General features: G+C 49.0%; 1 protein-coding gene across 1 annotated transcript in view; it reads right to left on the bottom strand.

The window, feature by feature from the left end:
* Window positions 1-800, bottom strand: part of LOC133342712 (sodium- and chloride-dependent taurine transporter-like) — a 52,521-nt gene extending 51,721 nt beyond the window's left edge. Inside the window, exon 1 of the mRNA XM_061552047.1 lies at window positions 382-800. Coding sequence (XP_061408031.1) covers window positions 382-646 — 265 coding nt within the window. The 5' untranslated portion in view covers window positions 647-800. The remainder of the gene's footprint in view (window positions 1-381) is intronic.
* Window positions 801-19,346: the final 18,546 nt, after the last annotated feature.

Here is a 19,346-nt window from a genome sequence, read left to right as displayed (position 1 = left end):
AGGCGCCGTTGATTTCACGCACGAATAAAAGTGTCTTTCCGATCGATGGTCAACTGCATTGTCAAAGCACGTTCGTTTAAAAGGTCACGTGAGTGTTCTGATTTCGATACGTTTCAAAATAGGTGCAATTATTTCATTTGTTGAAATCTGACTTACGCATTTTCTGAACTCTTTTTTTATTTAGGGGATCGAATAAGCGGCACTTGTTGAAACAAAAAAATTAAATCGGGTGCCTGGTGACCGCCTCCCTGCTAAATGCCAGGTGGAACGATGCCGAGCAGTCCGCGAGCATAGCTGCCGAGAGGGCGAGACTGGAGCAGATTAAGGGGAGAATAGAAAGCGGATTGCGTGAGAGGGTGAGAATGGCAAGGTGCCGCTCACCGCCTCCGTTCTTGTAGCACAGGTAGGGAAAGCGCCACACGTTCCCCAGGCCGATGAAACCTCCGGCCACGGACAGCATAAACTCCACGCGGCTCCCCCACTTCTCGCGGGGGAGCAGGACGACGGCTGCTGCGGTGGGTCCGGCGGACGGGACTCCAGGGCAGTGCGGAGCGGACGTCGGAGCTTGGGAACACGACGCGGGGCAGCTTGACGGAGGGGCAAGGCCACCGCCGTCGGGGCACGCCTTGCCCTCGCCGCACGCCATGTTGACGGAGGGACGAGATCGTTCGAGCCGACGACGCGAAGTGAGTCGCGGGAGCGAGGAGGAGGAGGAGGAGGCGGAGGGACACGCGCGCAACGAAGAAACGCCGCTCGCTCGCTCGCTCGCTCCTCTCTCCTGCTCTCGAGCAGACGCAGCGCCGAGTGCGCAGGCGCTGCTCCGCCGCCGCTTTTATCCCCGCGCTCGCAGATTACGCCGTGACGTCGGGCAGTGGAAAAATACCGAGCGACGAGAGAAGAGCCGCGGGTCGAGCGGCAAAACGAGGGTGGGCACGGCGAAGGGGAGGACGGGGGGGGGGTCGCGTTGCTGCGAGCGCCGTGGAGCCGGACGGGGGGGGGGGGCAAAGAAAGCGGCGGTGGTGATGGTGATGGTGGTGATGGTGGTGATAGTGATGATGGTGGTGGTGATAGGGAACGAAGCAGGGAGCGCTACTGGCTGGGCGCCCCCGGGGAGGATGCTGCTGTTGCTGCTGCTGCTGTTGCTGCTGCTGGTGGTGGTGGTGGTGCTGCTGATGGTGGTGATGGTGGTGGTGGCGCGGGTTGCTACGAGTCTCTGCCAAGTAGCAGCGCGGCGCGAACGAGCAGCTGAGACTGTCGCCACCGTCAGCCACTCTGAGACTACGTCACTGTCGTTCGCTCCCGAATCGTTCGACCACCTGTTCGTCGATTCAAGCGTTGGTCGCACGCTCCACGTGGTCGCGAACAAACATAAATAGCATCGAGCAACAGAAACATTAAACTCTCCCTCGGCCGTTGAACTCGCCCTTCCCGGCCGCTCTGATTGTTCCACGCGCACACGCACGTGCACGCGCGCGTCCCTGGCTTCATCTGCTCTGGCGGTGGCGTCGTCTGATTCGTGACAGGTGCTGCACGGTGACACCTCGCGACAGCTCCCGTTGCGGCGCCCCGACACAGAGAGCATATTTATTTTTCATAATTTTAGATTCTGGCAAAAAAAAAGGTTTCCTATTAATATAACAGCTCGACCGGAGCTTTACGTGTTCTGATGCTTTCGTTGTCTTTTGTACTTGTTCGCCTTCAGGGGTTCTCTGGGCTGATACTGGTGGTCAGACAAGGCCACACAGAAGGATGGTGGAGGCCAGTCAATTTCGAAGACAATAAATTTATTATCAGAGCACTTTGTTTGCATATCTTGCCACAAGTACGTGTGGTGAATGAAGACGCAATGCCTTGCAAAATGTATCTATTTGGTGTTTGAACATCTTAACACCTTTTGTATCGCCAGAAAGGGTAAAACCTATTCTTATTTTTCATAAAAGGAGGTCGTGGGTTCGAACCCGACCCAACACGTGTTGTATATTTGGAGTTGACGTGTCTCTTCTCTCCCTGGCCGCGTGGATTCTCTCGGGATCCTCCGTTTTCCCCCACCACATCGAGAATCAACATCACGCATTTAGAGTCTTTGGCTGCTGCGAAACATTTCCACGCGATGATGATAAGAAGCCGTTTCGTTTGGCTATCATTTGTGATCGCCAGGCCGCGTTCTGAAAAAGAGTTACATAGCTCAGTCGGCCTTCAACCAGGTCAAATGAAGATATAATCTTGATTTGAAGCTTGCGTGACTGCAGGAATCCATACTCTTTGGATATTTCGGTAAAGTCACGTGGGTAGAAAATTAAATCAATCACGTCCGTCATCAGGACGCTTGTGTTGCGCCCGAAACGTCGTGATTTATTTTATTTTATACTATTTTTATTTTATTTTAGCGTCCTGATGACGGACGCTTGTGTTGCGCCCGCAACGTTTTCATTTTATTTCTTACCTACGTGACTTTACCGAAAGAACCAAAGAGTATGAAGAAATAATGCTCATAGTTTTCGCGTCACCACCACCGTGCATAGGTCACGAGGGCGCGAAACCCCAAACCTGGCAAATATCCCGCGGGGTCAAAGGGTAAGGACCGCATTCACCGGACTTGGACTACTCAGCTTGGTGAAGTATGGTCAAACAATACCCATGACCCACATTGTGGGAGGCAGACTTCACTCAATAATTCTAGATTGACAACACTCACTAAGAATAACGATATCGCCTTCGCGTGTTAAGCACAACGCAATAATAGCAACGCCTCAATGAGGATCCTGTTAAGTTTGAGGTGTTTTGTCCAGTCCCAATAATAATTTGATTTGTTTATTGTGGCGAGGAATCCGCGGAAACCCCGCAATAAACCCACCACTCTCTCTGCTTTACACACGCAGAGATATTTGGTAACGCATGGCTACGCGTGAATCTTCTGGTCACCCCGCATCTGGCCCCAACTCTGCAGCACCGTCTATTCCCAATCAGCCTCCCGTGCAAGGTCCAACCAGGCTCAGCACTGGCATTGTCAAGTCGATATATGGTTGTTGTTAGCTGTTTTTCGGAGGCACTAAATATATCCCTCCCCGGGGACACTGGGGAATTAAACGTGCAGAGCAAGAGGGCTCCACAGTCCCCCACAACCCCCACGACTCAGGGGTCGTGCAACGTGGGGCTCTGGAGCAGCATGCGGCTTTTTCTAGGGGAGCACCGCGCCTCGTATTCACGACGTTGCACTGTGGCTCTTGAAATGTTGAGGTGGGGTGGGTGGGTGGGGGGGTTGTTTTTGACCACCGAATTCGAACAAAAATGCCTCGTATTAATCTTGATTTGAAGCTTTCGTGACTGCAGGAATCCATAGTTTTTGGTTCTTTCGGTAAAGTCAAGTAGATAGAAATCAAATAAAACAAATCACGACGTTTAAAAAAATCACGACGTTTCGATCGCAGCACACGCGACCTTCATCAGGTGGCACCGACACAGCAGGACAACCGCTGACACGTTTTATTTCTAACTACGCGACTTTACAGAAAGAACCAAAGAGAATGGCTCCTAAATTTCGATTTAAAGCTGTCGTGACTGCAGGGATTCATTTTCTTGGTTATTTCGGTAAAGTCACGTAGAAGGGAATAATAAAATAATAAAACATAATAATATAAAATTCTCACGACGTTTCGGCCACAACGCAAGCAGCCGTCCTCAGGTGAAGAACAGAGCTGTCTTATGTTTTATTTTTTATTATTGTATTATTTCCCTTCTCCGTGACTTTACAGAAAAAAACAATAATAGAATGGCTCGTATTGTTATTTTTGGTTTATCGACCGTTGCCTTACCGTCCTCTCCAATCAAATCGCCGCATGTCGAACACAAACAGCACCGCACTGCGCACGAGACGCTTCGACTCAACGACGCTACTTGGGACTAAGAATACTGGAGAGACTCCTCGTGTGTGCTGCACCACAGATGCGTGTGACGGAGCGAGTTTCAGATTGCCCCACGAGAGCCAATACGGTACACGTTAATGGTTAAGGGCCATTGGGGTGTGGGCGATGTGGGGATGGAAACATTATCTTGCAGGGGGCGAGGGGATGACCACGCCAATGCCGCAACTCAGTCTGTTATTCTTCCCCCCGCACCTCCGATTAGCGCGGCTGGCTACGTACGGTGCGAAAGAAGTTCAGCATAGATACACATGCATACAACTGCAAAGGAAAGTGAAAACTGGGTCAAGGTGAGGGCGAGGCGCGGGAGAGGAGGAGGGATCTGAGAGGAGGGGAAGATTAACCAACCGCGCTGGAGTCAAACCCCGTGTGTCGCTCTGAACACGAGGCCTCCACCGACGGCTGAGACCTCTCAACACCTGAGATGTCCAACGGAGCAGACACGGCACGTGCTGCTGCTGCTGCTGCTACAGGGCCGAAGGACTGCACTCACAGCCAAGGAGTCGGTCACTCCGAGAAGAAGGAGTTGCTGACGGGCTAAATCGAGCCACTCCACTGCCAGTGCCAGGGCCAAGTCCAGCCACTCCACCGCAACTGCGTTAAATCAGCGACCTAACAGCATTCCAGTGACCAAAACTTGAGTCCCAGAAGCAACACGGACTGAGTCCGGGTCGGGGGACAGAGGCAAGGATCAGGAGCGAGGCGGAGCGAGGCGCGGCTTGCGCCTTCTGACTCCTCCTCGGGGTCCGTCTCGACGACAACAAGGAACCTCGTCAGAGCGACACCGGCGACTCTTTGATCCTGCACGACATTACGTGGAGTCATCAAGAGGGGACAATATGGGGAAAGTTTGCATCCCATACCCACGGTACCCAGACGCCAGGATTATTAGGAGTAAGTGGGTAGGTGATGTACGTATTGTGTTGATGGTGGTATGCTAGTTGGGTCGTAGGGGAGCAGATGGTGTCGCGGTTAGCGCGCTGCGCTACGAACCCGGCAACCCGAGTTTGATTTCCGCTCATGGCCAACACCAGTGACGATTATTTGAACCGGTCCTGTGCCTCCCGTAGGTGCACTCAGCCTCAAACTAGTACCTGGTGCGGTGTGTATTTATCGCCACTCGGGATACAAAGGCGGTCGGGCGTAGTGCTGGCCACTCACCCCCTCGTATATCGTCCCGGCCTTCATAAGTGATCGCTAAAAGCACTTGCCCCAAAAGTTTGTTAAGCCTTTGTCTTTGAGTGTATGCTATTATGTTAATAGCTGTTCGGTCGTGAGGTTGAGACTACGCATAGATGTTGATACAGAAACAAGGGCAGCGACTCTACCCTGCAGAACAAGTTAGGTTTATGGTCTCTGGTCTTTGGTTTGCGTAATTGCGAGAGGTTGCTTAGCCTGCGTCTTTTTGTGTTCATTTAATATCGCAGCCCTAAGCGGTCACTTGGTCCGTCAGTCCCTCGCGACGTTGACAGGCACAGGCAGGGTCCTTTCTTGCGACTGATCACATTCAAGACAACTCGTTTTGTGTGTAACGACCCGTGGCTCTCGACGGTGTAGCAACATCGAACGATGCGGCGACAGAAGCCGGCCGAGCAAGCACCACGACACATCCGTGATGAGGTGCGATGCCCGACCCGGTAGTACAATTTTAAACTTCTAAACAATTTGTTTTGTATAGTTTAAAAGGCCGACTGAGTTATGTGGCTCTTTTCAGAAGCGACGTGACCACAAATGATAGCCCAACGAAATGGTTTATCACGTGGAAATTTATAGCAGCCAAATTACTCTAAGCGCACGCTGTTTGTATGTTGAACTTCTTTTGCATCGTACGTAGCCAACCGAGCTAATTGGAGGTGTTGAGTCTAAGTGTGGAGGGAAAATCCTGAGGACCCGCAGAAAAAATCAACGCGACCACGGGGAGAACATGCAAACTCCAAATTATACAGGCGTCAGGGTCGCGATTGAACCCACGACCTCCTGTTTACCGGACGAGGTGGTTAACATCTCCTAGCCACTGTGGCGTCGTTAACCCATCTCTGTGGCCGGGGTGGGTGATGGCTGTAGCAATTGGCTAGCCCCACATCTCCATCATGATCATGTGACGATGGCAGTGACTCGATAAAACGCTGGCCGTTATCTAAATGCTCGTGCGCTATGTGCGCAAAACTTGTCCAGAGTTTGCTTTCATTAAAACGAACGTTGCTCATGAGATGTATTCCCAGAAGGTCGTGCAGCCGATTGGAACTTGGAGAAAAGACTTTAATTGTCTTTCTGGGGAGACATTCGTCTCGCCGCGCTTCTTTGCCAGCTGCTGCGTGCGTCGTCAATGTCCACGAGTCTGGCACACGCGCTATAGCAGGGCGTACGCATCGACACTCTCCTCCTGCCAGGCGCGTGCTTTGCTGATTTTTCACGATCAACTTCAGCACTCCAGACCTGCTCTCCCTTCATCGTTACTCACCCCAGTCTGCCTTCAATTACTCCTCTACATCGATGCACGCGGCCTGCTGCGTCTTCTGGCTGTGTCCCTACAACTTCGAATCTCTTTTAGCTGCCTTGTTGGACACGGTCAAACCTGCAAACGACGAGAACAGGACACTGCGACAGAATAATAGTCGAGGCCGGAAAGCCGTAACATTTCAAACGACACGATTTTGAATTATGACAATTCTTGTCGGTGAGTTTATTTTCCGTGAGTAATTATTTATTGATGCTAAGGCATGGGTGGATCGCAACATATCCCAGAATGGAAGCGGACTCACCAGATATTATTTTGAATTCAGTCTTTACCGCGATGCCAGCGATGAATCTCCGGCAATGAGGGGGGACACTTCGCCGTACGTCACCGAAATCAAATACGTCGGTCTTGGGAGCGTCGCTTCGATCATCCTTCCATTCACAAAACGATGATAAAAGCTAACCGAAAAACGAATGCAGATGCATTCGCCTCTTAACGCACGTACCGTATATGATTGTTTAGTCACAAAAACGATTGGGAAGAGATGCATGGAAAATGTAGAGACTAAACAACTCTTCAGCTGCGAAAACAGTTAATTGCCTGAAACGTCGTTTATTATATTTTCCTGTTAAGGAAGTGGTACTGACGAATTTGTTGAGTTTAAGTTTTAAATAGATTTCACTACTATTTGTCAATAATATTACCTAAAAGGGGATACAACTTAGTGAATTGTTTGGCACAGTCGGACTCTGCCTGTATTCGGGTATGGCACGTGGGTTGCTGCAGCAATTGCCCCGAGAGATTTTAACATTCCTCGTCATGCAACCGTGTTTCGTGTAGGCTACGACGCGTCTCCATGGGATGCCACGTAAGCAATGAGCACTTGGCCCACCATACCACGCATTTCCCTTTCGTCACCTATTGCACTGTATTGTCCAGTGTTACCACTCTGGGATGTGTATAAACCTGTGGCCTCGTGGCTTAGCACACGAGGTGACAACGTGCATAGTTTACTTCTTGCGTGCGTCCGTACCCTCTGAGGTCTATCCAAGTCGTCGGCAGCATTTGGTGCTCATGCGCACGCGGTTCGAAGACTAACAGTGGACGGCTCGTTGAGCGAAACACCGCGCCTATGGAGCCATTGCCTCTGAATTAACTGCGTTAGGCAACGACAGTGATGATGGAAAGAGTGAGCAATAGTCTCGCAGGGTGTCGGGTATTAATAGCGCCGCGCTGGGGCACAGATGCCCGCAGTGGCCATGGGAGCGTGAGAGCTGTAACACCTCGGAGACATCGGCTAAAGGGGAACAAAGAAGAATTCACCATCGATGCAGAACCAACTCGGCCTTCGACGGTGCGCGTTGCCAACGCAGAGAGGATCACCGCCCACATCTGCACGGCCTCACGCTGTGCAATCTCCTGCGAGCAGCAACACGGCTGTTGGGGCGCCGAGGCACGGGTCAAGGTCGGTCTCTTGATTTACAGTTGAGCACAGGTGAAATTGTTCCAATATTATATATGCTGTTTATATATACTGCATATATGTGTGGGTGGGTGCGCCCACTTCTCTCAACACCTCGGCTCAGCGTGGAAGAGTCGATCAAATTCCCTCTGGAGCTTCTTCTAATGCGGGGGGGTGGGGCGGACTTTCTGCATGCAGTGGCGTGAGTGAGCCATTGCAGGGCTGCGCCTTCGTTACATCACAAACACACATTTATTTTGATTCACTGAATCCGAATTGCATTAATTAGAAATAAAGCTCATCCGTTGTGGTATTTAACAGTATTATTATTTTCACTTCAAGTATATGTTATTTTTTTTTGCATCCGTCAAATTGATTGTACAAAGCCCTGTTGACAGGAACACAAAGCAAGGCGCTAATGGCAGACCGGGTGAGCGGCTCTCCAAGTGCCCCAAGAAGCCGCCCGCTGTTCGCCCGTGCCGAGAGGTCGAATGTTCGCATTCCCCTGAGAGTGAACGACTTCACTGGTGGGGTCATTTGGAGGTACTAATGAGGAACTGGGCTCCTTGTGGAATTCCGAATACAATAAGGGCAAATCCTGCACGAGCACACACAAGTGGCCATTTAGCGGTGATGCTGGGGGGAAATAGTTGCAGCCCTAACTGTACGCGAGGGGGGGGGGGGGTGAACTTTAGCAATGAACGGCAAACGCACGTCCACTCGCCGGGCTTATTGAGGCAGCCGTGGCTTGTCTTCGCGTGCTAAATTGCGTCAAAGCACTGGAGCGTGTCGAACACGACTATGGGAGGCCCGATTTGAGCGGAAATCACCGCTGCTCATGCCGGGATGTCTCTTGATGAGCCGCACCACAAGCTGGGGGGCTGTCAAGAGGCCATGAGCCCCGCCTCAGTGCTCATTGGAGCCAGGATTCACTGCGCCCTGTGGTGGTGATCGCTCATATTGGCGCTCACAGTCGCCGAGCGACATACGGGGGGGATACACGTGCGCTCCTGATGCAGGATCTTGCGGCTCCCACGTGCGATGCGAATACCGCGATGAAACATCCCAACTATAACAATACACTCAACTATTTTTTATTTACCAGATGAGGCCCACTTAGCTATGCAGATTTTTTTTCAGAAGCGACCTGGCGATCACAAATGATAACTCAACGAAGTGGCTTATCATCACGTGGACATTTATAGCGGCCAAATCCTCGAAACGCGTGTTTATAAATGTGGAGGGGAAAGAACGGAGAACCGGGAGAAAATCCACGCGATCACAGAGAGAAAGACACCGCAAATTTAACACATATACTAAAGGCGGCAGAGTCGGGATCGGACCCACGACCTCCTGCATACCAGGCGAGGGAGTAAACATCTATTAGCTACAATGGCGCCCTCCGCTTCCCTGCACCGAGTGCTTTGAGCGAGTTATCTTTTACAGTTTTCTGTTAAATTTAACCTTTTCGTTTGTCTACACCGTTGCTCAACAAAAGCTCAAAGGCGTACTTGTCAAGGTGTCAGCAACAGACAGCACTTTCAAAGTTGTAACAGGTACGAGTCAACGTGTATCTTGAATTGAGCAAGGTTGTTGTAATTGGTATTATACGAGTTTGGGGAGACGATGGGAGGGAATTCCAGAGCAGAGCATTGCGAGGGGAGAAGCAGACGTCCTCAACACGGCAGGAGAAATCGACGAGTGAAGTTTGCCGCAACGGTGCCCATGGCAGTGGGGATAGAAGAGTAACCAGGGGGCGACTGGGCTCACGTGAGGAGCGAGTGACTGGCTGCAGTCAATGGGTGAGTGCTGGATCATCACTCATCTTCACGGTGGCGAGATGGTATCTTCCTCGCCTGGTATACAGGAGGACTTGGGTTCGATCCCCAACCCTCAGCGCCCGTATATTTGGAGTTTGCATGTCTCTCCACCGTGGTTGCGTGGATTCTTCTCCGGGTCCTCCTCATTTAGAAACATGCGTTTATATTATTTTGTTGTAATACATTTCCACATGATAAGCCACTTCCGTTGAGCTATCATTTGTGGCCTGGTTGCTTCTGAAAAAAATGAATAGCTCAATGGACTTTACCTGATGAGATAAAACAGATTAGATTTATTTGTATTTTTTAAAAGTCATTTGCTGACCTTTCAATAACTTTACACTCATATCCTGTTTGTGTATTGTTTGTCGTTGTAACATTCAGACCTGCCCCCCCCCCCCCCCCCCTGGACATCTGTGGGAAAAAAAGTTATAGCTCATCGGATTCCACCAGTCTGAATAAATATTCTTATTCTGCTCGGAACTGGGTGCTGCACCTCAATATTTGACAGCAGCAGGAGTCCAACCTTAGCAGAATGTGTGCTTTGTGTCGTGGTAGTAATTGTTCGGAGGTAAAAAGCTTCACCCGATGCCTCATCAGCCAGATTTGTAAGACAGCCATTCCATGGCAGACTATTTGGTGATGCTGCATTTCGCAGTCGTGCACACAAACAATCAACAAAAATAAAATCAACACAAGCATCAACATCATTTTGGTCTTTAAAGAGAAAAACAAACATTGCAGGAGACGTTATGGGCAATGGACCTGCTTCATAGCATCCTGAGAATAACACTTACAACATGTTTACTGATGACTAGATATTTAAGTAGGTAAATGCGTTTACCTTCCACGATAGGTCAGATGTTTTTTGTTGTTGCGAGATAATGGATAATAATATAACTGTTAAACATGATGGGCGTAATTGTGGAATTGCCATACTTACATCTATGGGACCTTTTTGCCAGTATCAAAGTGATGAAAAATACGTGATATCATTACCTGGGTTTTTTTAAAGTTTAACCTGGGCAAGTTTTGTCATCTCGATCAAGACTCGTTTTCGATTCAGTGGCGATTGATAGTGAGACATCTCGCAGGTTTGGGGCAGCTAAATGTCAATTACGTTTAACTTGTGATTTAAATTATTATGATGCATGACATGTGCTGTCATTTGTAAAGCAGTCGATCATATAGTGAGTAAAACATAATATATAAAAAACTGCATTGTGGAACACATGAACATACATTATACGCACGATGCCAATCCAACCGGCCAATGATTATACACAGAGCGTAGACAAATTATTGGTGAAGTCAAAGACGATATCATGTCCACTTGTAGTGACGCGTTCCCCTCGTGAGTGAGCGGTGTGACGGATCTGCGGGGAGTGGGGGCCTCGCGTCCCCGGTAGGTGGCACGCGTCACGGGCAAGAGGACATTGTCAGATTCGTCCGCAAGAACAAACTGCTGTTACATTCGTATGCACGTCCCGTATGTTGTACTTCTTTCGCATCGTACATGGCCAACCGTGCTAGCCGGAGGTGCAGGGAGGGGAATGGACAACAGACTAAACGCAAAAAGGTTTTTTTTAATGTCTCATATATATTAGTCGTTCGTTGTTCATTCTTAAGTAGACGCGAACAGCAATGCGTCGTCTGCAGGAGGACGGCCTCACCCCATGGATCTCAGTCCAGGCCTCTGCCAAGAACTCGATTTGTAAAAAGGCATGATGTTAATGTGAGAAATTAGAGGGCACGGAAGTGGCTATGTTAATGTGAGAGATTAGCATGTTAATGTGAGAAATTAGAGGGCATGGAAGTGGCTATGTTAATGTGAGAGATTCGCATGATGTTAATGTGAGAAATTAGAGAGCACGGAAGTGGCTATGTTAATGTGAGAAATTAGCATGGAACTGTAGATAAGAAGGGGGAAGAAGAGCGGCCTCCTCGACGAGGGAGTGCAACCCAACGGGTGTAATCCAATCATATAGCGCCGTAGCCAGGGCGATAAACTCAGAAGTATCAATTTGTGCATCGGAATGGTGTGGTGGGATGAGATGAGTCGTTGACGACAAGGATCGTGGTGCGTGATGAATATGATGATGTGTGAAATAAACCGTGATGAAAGTGAGACTGACTTCATGATGATGATGATGATAAGTGGTTTGAATGAGTGAGTATATACGTACGTACGTGGAACGTCTTTCACACCGTACGTAACCAACAGTGATAATCGGAAGTGCGGGGGAAGGACAACAAACTAAACACACCACACGGAGAGAGTCGTCCCCTCCTCGCCCACACGAAGACAGTGCCCCCTCCCCGTACCCCGTGCCATGTGTGAAATAGAACGGCTAACGAACGGCGGCTACGTGAGAGCTCGTGCTCTAAGTGAATAGCGCCGAACATAAATGATAGTCCCGTTGACCGTGTGTGGGGCATTATTGGCATGGGAGAGCAAGGCAATGAGAGGTCTGTTGAGCGTGTTTGACCATGATGGCAGTTTGTGGACAATCGGAAGATTTTGTCGATTTGATGTATCCCAAAATTTGCACATTTTAGGTTTGTGCCACGATCGGTTAGAAGCTGCTTCGGCAGTTCCTTTATAAAATTAAAATAGAACATAGCCCTTGATAGATGCATCTGCAATAGATTTGACTATTTCATCCGACAGGACGCACTAATGTACCACCTCGTCAAGTGATTCCATTGCTACTTGGATACACTTATTCCCATCGCGGATGTCGGCAACGGACCCAGAATGTCCAAAGCTACCACCACCACCAACTTCATGAACTCGTGTGACCACCGTAGCGGATTGCAAATGCACCCGCTGGTGCTGTGGTGGTGGTGGCTCGCGCTGAGCGTGACCGACGCGCACGGCCACCTCCACTGCTCGACATCTTTGATCCAGGGTTGCGATTTCCGCATGGAAAATGCGGAAGAAGGGTTCAAATTTTCCCGCATTTTTGCTAAAGTCAACCGCAAACGGTGGAAAGACTACTCCTATGACCGCGCGCTTTTAACAACACGTTAATGCGTTCTATTGGAAAGGATACATCATGTACATGTGCTCGTAATCACGGCTCCGCATTTGAATAAAGTATGTGGTTCTTGTGCGGAAATGCGGAAATCATATATTCATTCCAATCAGTAACTCAAAGCCCTACGTGATGCTGGGCCTTGCATGTATCCTTTCCAATAGAACGCATTAACGTGTTGTTAAAAGCGCGCGGTCATAGGAGTAGTCTTTCCACCGTTTGCGGTTGACTTTAGCAAAAATGCGGGAAAATTTGAACCCTTCTTCCGCATTTTCCATGCGGAAATCGCAACCCTGCTTTGATCTCCGTCCGTCGCGAGTGGACTCATGGCGCGATGGCTTAGAAGGAACTCCGCTTTGGGAGAGTGAGCGGAGGTCGCTTCAGCCGGCTCACACGGGGCATGGTGCACCACGTGTCAGCAAAGGGTCTTCGTGCACGAATAAACGAATACACGTGTTCTGAGTAAAGGTTTCTCGGGGTTAGATTATGTAAATATAAAGGAGTCGTTAACCCACCAGCACCCGACACAGCCAATTAGTGAGGTTTGTCACCTTAACAAGACGTGCCAATTAGTTACTACAACAGCACGAACCGGTTTTGTGTTGGAGAGTAAACCCGGAACATTTACAATTAGAGTACGATGTTTCGCTGGTGATTATAACCAGCTTCATCAGGCGATTTGCCAGAATTATGAGTGTGTCGTTTAGTGGTGGGTTAACGACATATTTATATTTATAGGATCTAAGCCAAAAAATAAATATGATGAATGATATTGGTCGCTAAAGCCTACCACGTGTTAAACAGATAAACGCGTGTGGTTAAAAGTGGGGATAATAATGTATGATTCATGTAAAGATTATGGAAGGTTTAAGTGAGATTATGGGTGAAGGTTGGGCATTATTTTAGCGAGTGGAATAACCGAAATTTGTGTCCATCAGTACAGGGATAGAGTGTTGCCCCATTGTGCACGTGGGGTTTCTCCAGGTGCTTGGGGTTCTTCCCCACGTTGTATAATAAACACTCATAATCAATTGGCAAAATAAAACCTCTTAAAATATGAACCCAATGTAGGAGGACCCTCTCAGTGTGGCTCTCCTGGATATATAATTAAGTAAATTGTTATCGTGTATTGAAGAGGAGGGGCCTAAAGAGGAGGCTGGTGCTTCAACCATACACTTGTGTCGACTTAGGGAAATGAAAGCAGAGAATCAAACAAGTCCGGCAGCATGCAGAAACATGTAATGACGCAGATTTGGCCACAAGCCCACTAGTAACATTTATATCAGGGATGTTAGGCTCAGGGTTAGGGGTTTGGGGGGGTTAGTGTTGTGGTTGTGGTTGAGTCGCCAACGAGTAAGTTTATACGACGGTGGTTCGGGGTCCGAGTTAGCTGTGGTTACTTGCCACCCTCTCGTGGACATATTCAGTACTCTCTTACAGACTCACCGTTTAGTACTCATCGTTAGCGGTTAGGGTCAAAGGTTACAGTCATTAGGGTTAAGGGTTTAGAGGTGAAGGTGAGAGATGAGTGTTGTGGCTCTAAGTCGCCCTCTGGGGGACATATTTGGATTCCCGGTGCAGCACTCCACGGTACACAGTCACGTGATGCTCTCTTCTGGACAAATACACAGCTACAACAGATACAATAATAAAATAACAAAATACCTAAGCAGACACGAGCTGAACCATATTTGTCTCTGCACATAAACGATGCAAGTGTTTTACGCATCCGATCAGCCACACAACCTTCTAAGAATGCATTCTATCAGCAGCATTGGTTGAACAACAAGCAATACTCTAGACAGGTTTTGACCCTCAATGGCCCATCGCTTGAATCAATGCCAGATGTGACAGGCAAGGCCCCACTCTGTCAGATGTGGGTCCGAGTTGAGTGCAAAACTCCACGCAGCAATGCATTGGCTCAACACCTGACCCTGTTGATGTGACAATGCAGTTCACCTGCACAGGATGCCTTCTTGTTCACAAATCTATCCCAACAGATTATTTGTCCGTGCTGCGTTGACAGTGGAGAACAAAGACAATTAACAACAAACTCGACTCGACAGACTCGTCAATGACACCGTCTTAAATGAAAAATAAACATTAGGCATCTGTTTCTCAGCAATGGCGGTTGTTGTCCAGACCAGTGGCTCGTCCCTTTGACAGCCGGGACCACAATCCCCGCGCACGCTTCCGTAGCAGCTCCTCGCTCCTCGTGCTCAGCCCCCCCCCAACCCCCCCCCCCCACCCCCTGTTCCGTATGGCAACCCATGATGTTTGGAATACCCAAGCAACGTTTGGGACAACACCTTACCACACTTGTCCTACTCTAAATCACTTTTGGACCTCAAATCCCTACAAGTTTAAATGCAACTGATCGCTCTTGTTTGCACACTTTAAGTTATTTACTTTTGTAGCGACATTGCGGATGTCACTGTGTGGTGCCGGCCCTAGAGGGGCACAGCGTGCGATGTACTCACATCGCGGACACCCCGTACATGTGGGTGTAGTACCAGCCCTAGTGAGGGCTTGGTGAGCGCTGGGTTAGCGCAGTGGCACCACGCGTGGCGTGCAGTGTCGTCTCCTACCAGGAGGGAGTGGGAGAGTGTCAGCCCAGGGACAGGGTTACCCTGGGCCATGGCACTCTGATTGACCCCGAAGGCACGTTACCGGCAAATTCTACATGGGGCCCCCAGGTGGAGGCTAAGAGGTGGTCACGTGTCCGGGGAAAGTTGTCTCAAGAAGAGTCGAGAGAGAGCCAGAGCTGTCTCGAAGGTGGGCGGGGCCAAGGGCGGAGCCGGCCCCGACCCGGGAGCTTATAAGCGGGTCCCGACGAGGGACCGGAGTTCAGCGTTGCTATCGTCATCTGAAGATTTACTTTCTACGTCAAGAAGAGTCTCCAACACGTGGACCTGGACCCGAGTTGGGGTCTGGTCCGTTGTAGCTAACTCGCAGTGTGTTAGTGTAGTTAGCCGGGTGGTCCACCACCCTGGGCTGTTATCTGGTAAAGAGGCAGCAGCTACCCCTTTGTGAGTTCGTGCTGCCTCTAAGAAGTACGTCTGCGACGCAGTTGGATCCACTACACTCACATATTGTATTCATCTCGCCTCGTGTTCTGTGTGCTGATTGTGCCGTGATGTTGATGCATGACCTTGCCATTCGGAACTTGACCTTGTACACTGGACCATTTACACGGGACACTGTACACTGGACCCTGCACACTGCACTCTGTACACTGCACCCTGCATACTGGAACCTGCACACTGGACCCTGTACACGGAACCCTGTACATTTGTTTATGAATGGTTTTGTTCGCGTTCTGTTTTGCGGCAGTGCCCAGGTGTATATGGTACAACCAGATCCCCATCGGAAGCGAGCATGTATTGCACATTGAGTTTTACAGGTGTGGCACGTTAGGAATGGATCAGTCTTTTAATTATATCCTTGTGCAGCAAGAGGGTAAAGTGTGGTTCTGTGAAAGTCCTGATGTGCTGTGCAGTGCATAAATGCATGTGTGTACAGCAGCATGTGATGACTGAGTTGGGCCTGTAGGTGGCTGGCAGGGTTAATGAATAACCGCACGTGTAAACCAGCCACGTGGTTAATGGCGACTCAGAAGAAATGCTGTTGTAACACGTGCTGTTGCATTTTACAGGTAAAGGACCCAAAGGTTGTTTTTGATCGTTATATAAATGTTCTACACTTGTTCTAGACTTGTTCTAGACTTTAAGTTTGGCTTTGAATTGTTCGTTTGTGATATATGCAATTAGAGGCGTTTTAGCACTGTGCATTGTCAGGATGACGCACTGTAATTACCTACTGTCATTGTAATTCTCTAACTCTAATACTGTTTAGTCTATAACCATGCCCATGTACCCAGAGTATGACTACTTGCAATGCTATTGAGAATAGAACACATGTAAAGTAGTAAGCTGTACAATGGTGATATACAGTACGTATACTGTACACATACAATACATATAATGGGTGTAAGATACCAATATAAGTGGATGGTATAGATAGACATAGAGCTTAGGATTAAAGGAATATTCGAATAGTGATGTGAAAATATGATTGTCAAAGACAAGATGGTTTATCAGTAGTAGAATTGGATTTAAGAGAAAACTGTTAATGAATAACTGGCGACTCGGAAGAAATGCTGTTGTAACACACATGCTGTTGCATTTTACAGAGTGACGGTGCTGTTCTTCACAAGATTAATATTAACAACAATAAATAAATGTGCTTGCCCTCGATTTGGAGCACCTGCCCACGTTCTTCATTTCGAGTGTGCAACACAGGAGCAGTCGCTTGTTGGAGGTAGTGGTATAGCGGAGGTCTGATGGAGGTGGTGGCATGGTAGAGGTGGGGGTCTGGTGGAGGTGGCGGTGTCGTGAATGTGGCGGTGTGGTGGTGGTAAAGGTGGTAGTGTTGTGGGGGTGGTGATGTGGTGGAGGTGGTGGTGTAGTGGAGGTGGTGGTGTAGTGGAGGTGGTGGGTGGTGGTTTGGAGGTGGTGTAGTGGAGGTGTTGGTGGTCGGAGGCTGCTAGACTTCTGTGCAGCTCATGGCCTGGTAATCACCAACATTTTTTTCCAGACACCAGGACCTACCGTGGAGTGGATCTGACTGCTAGCTTGTCATCTGTAAGATGCGCCTACCATTGTTCCACTGCGGTGGTGGCTGTCCATCTTGGACCCCATTCAAAGACACAGTGGCCTGGTCTCAGCTAGCTGATGAAAGTTGCAAGAAATAATTTCATCATTGCCAGCAGCTGGGGTTGGCATCCTTCCCCCCCTCATCCTGATGCCGAGGGGGGATGGTCGAGGTTTAGACCTTTGGCTCATGCAGCTACAATGGCTGCTTTGGTTACGCGTTCCACACTTCCCCAGAGACCCTGGCTGATGGAGGAGGTTCTCTAGCTGGCTGAGAGAACACGATATGCCCACTCCCACTGTCTACAGCGTCCCACGTCGAAATGAGGAGGCTTACTCGTGGTCGCAGGTTGCTGATGAGATGGAGCTGCCTTCCTAGCCTGGGATTACAAATCACTCTTTAATTCCATCAAAAAAGTAACTTGCAACGGCGCAGAATTCACTATCCTTACGGGAGAGAAAGGTGATCCGATCTCTAATCCCCAAGGACAGGTGTGCAGGTTTGTGAAACATTTCTGAGGTCTTAGAGAAAGGGAAATCCCTTAGCCCAGAAAACATCATGGGGGAAAGTGGGGATACCCCTGCTGAGGCTGCCGTGCCTCAAATGTCGGAAGAATGAGTCGCACCTTGTGAGTGGTTGGCTGAGATGCCATCTGTTGAGGAAGTACGGAAATAAATCTAGAGTCTGAGACGAGGAAAAGCGCTAGGCAGAGGTGATCTCCCAAGCGAACTGCTGAGGGAGGGTGACATTTGTGTGCAGACTGCCCTATATGACATTATTATAAGTCTGGACTACTGGATCTTGGAAGCTAAGCAGGTTTGCGCCTAGATAGTGTTTGGATGGGCGACAACCATACATAAATCAACATATCTAAGCAGACAATTTCCCACTTGTCCATGTCCATCCCTCCACATAACAAATACAAGGATGTTGTACTCATTCCATCAGCCACACGGCCTTTGATAGTCTGATACAAGCAAACTCTACAACAGTTTTGACATTCATTGTTTCATCCGTAGTAAGGGTTATTTGGAAGCAACGCTGGCGAACCGCCATGTGGTTATAGGCAAGGACCCTTTCTGTTAGATGTGTCACGGTGGCTTACAGCAGTTGTTGTTGGTAGTGGTGACGGTGGTGCTGTTGCTGGGTGGTGGCTTCTGGTATTGGGTGGCGAGTGGGGCCTAGATAACCAGGCGGACAGGGCCGGACACGTCCGACGTTTTGTGATTTGTGCTGAATGCACGCTCGTGCCGATGGCGACTGATGGTGGAACAGTTTGTGTAAAAATCCGTGTGGTGTGCGGTGTCGTAGCCGTGCCTGAAGGGTAATGGGGCATTCTGCCCCACATGAAGCCGAACAATTTTTGTTTTCATCATTTTTGTGACGTAGACGAAAATGTATCCGCAAATATCACTGCGTATCATCTCAATGCAAAGTATTGTCATCTTTAATCTTGATTTGAAGCTTTCGTGACTGCAGGAATCCATACTCTTTGGCTCTTTCGGTAAAGACACGTAGGTATAAAATACAATAAATCACGTTTTGGGCACAACACAAGCATCCCACCTAATGGCAGACGCTTGTGTTGCGCCCGAAACGTCGCGATTTATATTATTTTATACCTACGTGACTTTACCGAAAGAACCAAAGAGTATTGTCATCTTAAGCATGGAAACTTTTGCATCTTTAGCATCTGAAATAAAAAAAGTGATAAACGTGTGACGTGACCGCTGCTGTGTTCTTGGAGTCTGGGCCCGGTAACGTTCTTAGCACCGTAACCCCAACTCATGGCATCACCGTGGCGAGGCAACGTTATCTCCCTCGCCTGGCATGTAGGATGTCGTGGGTTCGGTCCCGGAATTTGGCAATGCCTGTTGTATATTTTGAGCTTGAGTGTTCTATCTCTCTGTTGTGATCACGTGGATTTTTCTCTGGGTCCTCCGGTTTCCACCATGTAGATCTCGAACAGTTGACCCAATGGTTTCCACGATGTCG

The sequence above is a fragment of the Lethenteron reissneri genome, chromosome 15, assembly GCF_015708825.2.
Source record: "Lethenteron reissneri isolate LAM-NWPU_2019-01 chromosome 15, ASM1570882v1, whole genome shotgun sequence".
NCBI lineage: Eukaryota > Metazoa > Chordata > Hyperoartia > Petromyzontiformes > Petromyzontidae > Lethenteron > Lethenteron reissneri.
The sequence above is the reverse complement of the archived record's forward strand: the minus strand, read 5'-3'. Positions and strand labels throughout refer to the sequence as shown.